Genomic DNA, 6993 nt, shown 5'->3' on the forward strand with positions numbered 1-6993 from the left:
GCTATATGTGTACGGGCATATGTACTCCGTCTGCTGAGTATGGCGTATTGCCGTGCGCGAGGCTGCCTATATAATCTGTTGCCATTGGCGATGGCACGGCCAACTTGTGCGCTCAGATTCAAAACACATGTGCTGCTGCTTCAGTCACGAGTATTTCTACGCAGCGATATAATATGGGAAATCGAGGGTGGTTGGGATCGCAGCTGTCGTCGTCGGCGTTGTTCGCGACGATGTCGTTTGTTTTTGTTACCGTTGTAGTTGTTGTGCACGTGCCAGTAGTAGGGGGATGAATCGAGGTGATGAATGAGTTCGAGCAGAAGCCGCAAAGGGACGATAAGCCATCGACGACGCCGAGTGCTGACGATATCAACGAAAAATCGAAGAAAAAGGTTTTTTTCAAAGATTCGAGTGTCGACGATCCATTGACTGATTTGTTGTTATCGGATAAAGAGTCTAGCGAAGACGAGAACGTAAAGAAATATGAACGGAAGGCTGAGATAACTGAGGAAACTACGAAACTTTCGGTAAGCATTACATAAATCGAAAAGAGTTTAAGCTTGCAAGTTTCAATAATCGTGATAATTAATTTTTTGTCAGAAAAGCGACGATAAACAAGAAACAAAAATGAAATCTTTATTCGACGACGTGAACGACGACGACGACTATCTGACGAAAACCACAACGAGCAGCGCCCAGTCGAAGAAATTACTCATGGAGGATCTGTTCGGCAGCAGCCGATCGAAATCCAGTCCGGATCTGCGTAAGAAGAACATGTTCGATTACGAGATGCCGGCAGCGCCGATGGTCAGTAGCAGTACGAGGACCATACCCAGAGAGACGACGATGACGACTAGTTCGAGTACGTATTAATGCAAAAATTATCTGTTTTAGATATGGCACATCGATGAAAAATACTTTGTTGACAGGATTATCGAGCGAGATCACGAGCAAAGGTAGTAGCAGCAACGTTGGCTTTTCCTTGAGCGCGGGAAAGGAGCCGCGACGAGGCCGCAGAGCGACGCCACAGAACAACGACCCTCTGGGTTTGCTGTCGGCGCCGTTGCTCATCGACGACACCCTGAAAATCGAGGAAAAGCCGTCCGTGGTAAAAATCTTCGAGCCGAGCATCGGCGCAGCTCGCAAAGAGGAAGCAGCGACGGTGCCGAACGACGATCTTCCCGAGTGGCTCGGCGGACCTCCGAAACTCGCGAGCGATAAAGAAGCCAAGCTATCCGGACTCACGGATCAGTCGACGACCCTACTAGCGACGAGCTCGAGCGTCCTCACGGATGGCAGTCGCGTCAACGACGCCACCACCTCGAAACTCCTTAGTATGGAATTCGATCAACGGGCGGCTCTGGTCGGGATGCAGCAGCAGGAGCACGAGCTACGAACGGCCCTGGCGCTTTCCCAGCAAAGCGGCAAGCTCAACAGTTTGTTGGCCACGCAGAAAGCCAAACTGGCCGAGCAGGAGTCGCAGTTCAACGCTCTGTTGGCCAGACAGTGCGAGAGGCAGGCGACGATGGAGGCGCAAATCAGGGCGCAGCAGGAGAGGATAGACTCGTACATCGGGGCGCTGGCCAGTCAACCCGAGGCTGGATTGACGTTGCCGGTCGATCAAGAGCTGCGTAGGGTGAAGGAGACGACGAGGGAGCGAGACGAGTGCGAGGCCGAGCTGCAGAAGCTCAAGTTGGAAAAGTCGTGTTTGGAGTGTACGTTGGAGAGTTTGAAGGATAAGCACGAGAAAGAGACGACGATGCTCGAAGATTCTTACAAGTACGTGAATCGTTACTTTTTCAGTGTTTATATTTATCATAATTTTGATGTAATTCGATAATCTTCAGAAAACAGATTACCTTTTTGGAGGAGCAAATGGTGCAGATGGAGAAGCGAATGATGGACGACGTCGAGTGCATCGAGGCCGACTACAAGCTCAAGATCCAAAAGCTCAAGGAGGAAATGACGGAGATCGAAGCGTATCGCAAAGCCGAGCGAGATCGGGCGAAGGCGGAGCACGCGAAGCTGATCGCTGAGATGCAGGATCGACACTTCAAGAACGTCGACCTCCTGCAGCGCGAGCATCTCGAGACGATCGAGCGTCTGACCAGGACCAAGGAGTCGGAGCGTCGCGCCATGAACACCATGACCCAGGAGAGCACCAACGTTCAGAACATTCTGAACAAGTCGCAGGTCATCGTCGAGGGCCTCGAGGGGATGCAGAAGAAGTTTCAAAGCAGAGACGAGCGTTTCGACGAGTCGAGGGATCATCATTACTCGATGCTGGAGAAGAATATCGAGTGTGGGGATCGATTGATTAAATTTCGAGGAAATATCGAGTCGATTGTGTTTCTGATTTTTGGTTTTGTGCAGATTTAAAGGAACAACTGGAAAAGCAGAGAGAAGCGTTTGGCGAGGAGAAAAAGAAATTGACGGCGACGATCGAGAAATTGGAAACGGAAATCTCTCAATTGATGCTGGAATTCCACAAGCAGAATGCGAGCCTGAAAGAAACCGAAGAGTTGTATCGTTCGAAGGAGCAAGCCCTGCTCAGAGATCGCGAGATTCTCGTCGACCAGACGAATTGGGAACGTGAACGGATACAAGTAAATAAATTAGAAATACGTTTAAAAATAAATGTATTCAATAAAAGTTACATAATGCGTATTGTTATTTATAGGCCATGAGGGAAGCGTGGGCCAAAGAGCAGAACGTGCAGATGCAGTGGCTGGCTCAGGAGAGACAGACGATAGCCGCCGAGAGAGGAAAGCTCCAGATCTTCGATCGACTGAAAATCGGCGAAAACGAGTCTTCCAAAGCTGAGGTAAATTTTCGAATACGAAATTGTTTCAGCTCGAGCTACAAGAAATCTCCTTTCAGTTGGAAGCGACGATAAAAGCCGCCCAAGATGCCAAAGCGTGTGCCAATCAGGAGAGACTCAAGTGGAGGGAAAAGGTAGCCGAGCTCGACGCGCAAGCCAACGAGATCCGCGAGAAGGAGGCCCGACTCGTGCAGAAAGCTCGCGAGCTTCAGCAGTTCACGCAGTCGGCCGTGGCCAAGAGGGACGAGGGCCTGCAGGCTCTGAAGCAGGCCCGATTCATCGAGGAGCGATACAAGGAGAAGCTCGGCAAGCTGCAGATACAGGAGGACATTCTCACGCAGAAAGAGAGCCAAATCGCTATTGAGAAACTTCAGTTGGCCAAGTAGGCGTTAAACGTATTTAATATTTGCGCGAAAATCGTTAATTATGAGGAATGATACTACATGGACGATTTTTTGTTTTATTCGTAGGGATCGATTGTCGATTCACATCAACGAAGCGGAGAAGCCAGAGGATGCCCTCAACAGAGCCAACGCAAAGACACCGATGAATCACGAGACTACGTCTTACTATTCCCAATTTCCCGGATCTTCCCGTTACTCTCATAAGGTAAGGTAATCGGTTTATCGCAAGATATTATGAATTTTATATGCATCGTCGCAATCGTTATTATTGTAGGATATCATAGATCCCCAGCTCATCCTGCTGAAATACGAGCTGGATAACAAGTTACAAATGCGCCAAGGATCGTCGACGGAATCGTGCAACGAAATGATCCTATGAGATTTAGTGCGTGTATTTCATTTCTTTTTTTATGTATAATGTGTAGTTTATCAATTGAGTTCTTTGAATATTTCATGCGATTTCAATTATTTACATTCTGTTATCTTGTACGATATCAAGAACTAGAAACTCGCATCGTCGAGTTTGACTCTCATGACTAAGCTGTGTACATAATTATTAGTCTTGTGATTGAATCAATTTATCGTAGCAAAAACCACATTTTCTATTTTTATGAAATCAACGCTATTTATTTGCATGAACCTCACCAATAAAAGGGTAAAAGATTTCTTAACGATCGTAAATGGTCACCAAGGAAACAACTTTTAGAAAAAAAGGATTATTAAAAGTCATAAACATTTTAAGAAACGAAAAAACACGAGTTTCTTGAAAAAGTTGTTTTGACTCAAATTTAAAAATGCAAAGTAATTCATTGGTATGACACATATTTGTTGCATCCTTGGGACGTATAATTGAAAATCGAATGGTTACCATTTCGAAATTCATCGTGGAAAACATCAAAATGGTAGAAAAAAAGTTCCGTATACAAGGTAAATCAATTTTTTATGTGTCAAGGCTGCACCCAGGAAAAAAACCTGTGTCAGATTATGAAGCACGTCAAGTACGCCACAACCTAGGGGAGGCAAATTTTTAAATGAATGTCAAAATTTGTCACCATACATGAGTAGTACAAGGATCTATTTACTCGATGTTTTTTTGTGTGAACTAGACAATATCTGTCGAGAGTTTGTTAGAAAGTAATTAGTTTTAGAAAGCCAAATAAATTCATTGAAGAAATCGTCGGTAATTTGTAATTTTAAAATGATTCAAATATTTTAAGGACAATGAATAAACATATAAGTCGGTACCTTGATTGTAAACAATATTATCATTATAACAATTTGGACATATTCTCTCGATCTACTGATCATGTTCATAGTGAAAACAAATTAGTTTGAATGTTGTCTTTCCCAAGGAAACAAATCACATATCAGAAGATATATTTTACTCGTTCAATTTTCGTAGTACTAAACCGAAAGATCCATCGTTTAATTTGGTCCTCAAAATGGATAAAAGTGAGAAAAAATTCAACGAAGTTGTCTTTAAAAAAAATTCAAGTGAACACGACTTTGTTGTTTTAGACTACAAAAAATACGTGTGTGATATTTGCCAGAAGGCATTTACACTAGAATCAAGCATGACAACGCACCGAGACACAATTCACAATGAACAAAAAAAGTACGAATGTGACCAGTGCGAGAAGAAATTTAAGTTCCGAAGTCATTTGAGTAGACACCAAATATCAGAACACAGAGGCCGCCAAGATTTTGCATGCGACCAGTGTGAAAAGAAATTTCTGAAAAAATCGAGTTTATTGACGCACCAAAAATTAATACATAAAGATCGTGAACATTTCCCGTGTAACAAGTGTGATAGGAAGTTTGAAAATAAATCAACTTTACTTAAACACAAAAAAATATTCCACGAAGTTTTTAAAGACTACTTATGTGAAAAGTGCGCCAAGAGATTTTCAAGTAAGCAGAGTTTACTCACACACGTAAAGGAAGTCCATGAGAGTTGCAAAAATTTCGTATGCGACAAGTGCGAGATGAAATTTAGAGGAAAATCGAAATTAATCAGACACCAAACGACAGTCCATGAAGGTTGCAAAGATTACACATGCGACAAATGTGAAAGGAAATTTGAGAAAAAATCACATTTGTTTAACCACGAAAACACAGTCCATGAGTGTCGCAAAGATTTCGCATGTGATAATTGCGAGAAGAAGTTTGGGTACAAATCGCATTTGCGCGTCCATCAAAATTCAATCCATGAAGGTCGCAAAGATTACGCGTGTGGTGAATGCGAGAAAAAATTTACACGAAAACCGAGTTTACTTTTGAATCGAAAAACGATACACGAAGGCCGTAAAGATTTCACAAGCGACAAGGGCGACAAGAAATTTGGACATAAATGTAATTTTCTCGTACACATAAAAACAGTGCACGAAGGTCGCAAAGATTTCGCATGCGACAGATGTGAAAAAAAATTTGGACAAATATCGAATTTGATCCGCCACCATTATACAGTCCATGAAGGTAGTAGAGAATTTGGTTGTGACAATTGTGAGAAGAAATTTGGACTGAAATCAGATTTGTCTAAGCATCAAAGAACAGTGCATGAAGGTAAGAAATATTACGCATGTGATAAAGATACCACGTGGATCATACATGGATCGAAAAAAATTTTAAGTTGGTGGTTTTTTAACTCTTCGAGGGTCTTGGACTTGTTTCCCGAGCTCGCTGCAAGTATCCGCGAGGTTTTGTCGGTAAATCGTTGTGGATTTTAACTTCTTCACGTCGATAATTGATAAATCCACTAGGATTTTTCGAGAAATCTTCGAGGATCTTTCTACATCCACGAGGATTTCAGCGAAAATCGTCGTGGGTCGATCAAAAATCTGCGTAGATTTCTGGTCAATCGACGAGGGTTTTCGTGGAAATCCTCGTTGATTGTTTAAAAATCATCGCGGAGGTTCAAAAGTCTACGAGGATTTTAGCAAAAATCGTCGTGGGTTAATCGAAAATATGCGTAGGTAATGTCAATCCACGTGACTTAGCTACGTAGACAATTTATTTAATCCACGTGGTATCAATGCCTGATCCTCGAGGTATCTATGTATGATCCATGTGGAATCGGTGTGATAATCAACGCGGATATCCATACAATTTTTTTCAACTGGGATATGTCTTATAAACGGTATTCACTGTATAGCTGTGCATATTAGTTCCCAGTAAACTGTGGAGATTTTAGCGAAGATCAAGGAGAATAGTTCCATCAATACATAAAACATATAGAGCAGCTATCAAGGTAGATCTAGGATTTGCGATGATGATAAATAGACATCAAGGAAATAACGTATGACGATGTTAGATTTATAACCTAAAATGAAAAGTAATTAAATAAGTAAGTAATTGTTGAAATACATCTTACTTCGAGTATTTATAAGTACCTGCTGACTTGATTCATAATTCAAAGGTGTGCTTGGTACAATTCTAACACACGAAGGTGTACCGGCCCTCATCATTATTAGTTGTACCATTTTTCTGGTTTTTACAGAGTATCTATACCAGTCAGTGTAATAGCTATTTGGGTCAAATTTTTTATAAACCATTACTTATTTATGCGACAAATACCCAAAGGCGATTTTGCACTCAGTGAGCATTTAATAATTTTAATGCTTTACGAGAATCAACATGTTTACCAGCTCTCGAAAATATCTCCGCTAGCATCAAAGATCAACTGCGAAGGATAGCTCGTTAAAATCAAAAACACGACGCACGCGATGTATACGAAACCCATTTTCAGAGCTAGATTTATATTCTGCTTATACA

At 42.2% G+C, this 6993-nt stretch overlaps 2 protein-coding genes across 2 annotated transcripts; both read left to right on the plus strand.

The window, feature by feature from the left end:
• Positions 1 to 92: 92 nt before the first annotated feature.
• Positions 93 to 3601, plus strand: LOC106656845 (trichohyalin-like). The gene is made up of 9 exons (XM_023463014.1): positions 93 to 524; positions 598 to 859; positions 927 to 1776; positions 1845 to 2299; positions 2371 to 2603; positions 2678 to 2821; positions 2878 to 3200; positions 3289 to 3427; positions 3497 to 3601. The coding sequence occupies exons 1-9, from the start codon at positions 300 to 302 to the stop codon at positions 3599 to 3601; spliced, it is 2736 nt and encodes a 911-aa protein (XP_023318782.1). The 5' UTR covers positions 93 to 299.
• Positions 3602 to 4922: 1321 nt separating this feature from the next.
• Positions 4923 to 6788, plus strand: LOC106657037 (zinc finger protein 567-like). The gene is made up of 3 exons (XM_023462987.1): positions 4923 to 5784; positions 6374 to 6565; positions 6719 to 6788. The coding sequence occupies exons 1-2, from the start codon at positions 5208 to 5210 to the stop codon at positions 6394 to 6396; spliced, it is 600 nt and encodes a 199-aa protein (XP_023318755.1). The 5' UTR covers positions 4923 to 5207; the 3' UTR covers positions 6397 to 6565; positions 6719 to 6788.
• The last annotated feature ends 205 nt before the right edge of the window (positions 6789 to 6993 follow it).

The sequence above is a fragment of the Trichogramma pretiosum genome, unplaced genomic scaffold (assembly GCF_000599845.2).
Source record: "Trichogramma pretiosum strain Unisexual culture from Peru unplaced genomic scaffold, Tpre_2.0 scaffold14, whole genome shotgun sequence".
NCBI classification, from domain to species: Eukaryota; Metazoa; Arthropoda; class Insecta; order Hymenoptera; family Trichogrammatidae; genus Trichogramma; species Trichogramma pretiosum.

Coding starts and splice junctions, on each gene's coding strand:
- LOC106656845 (XM_023463014.1), top strand. CDS start 300: ATGAATGAGTTCGAGCAGAAGCCGCAAAGGGACGATAAGCCATCGACG. Junction 860..926: donor GACGATGACGACTAGTTCGA/GTACGTATTAAT, acceptor CTTTGTTGACAG/GATTATCGAGCGAGATCACG. Junction 3,201..3,288: donor GAGAAACTTCAGTTGGCCAA/GTAGGCGTTAAA, acceptor TTTTATTCGTAG/GGATCGATTGTCGATTCACA.
- LOC106657037 (XM_023462987.1), top strand. CDS start 5,208: ATGAAATTTAGAGGAAAATCGAAATTAATCAGACACCAAACGACAGTC. Junction 5,785..6,373: donor TCAAAGAACAGTGCATGAAG/GTAAGAAATATT, acceptor TTCACTGTATAG/CTGTGCATATTAGTTCCCAG.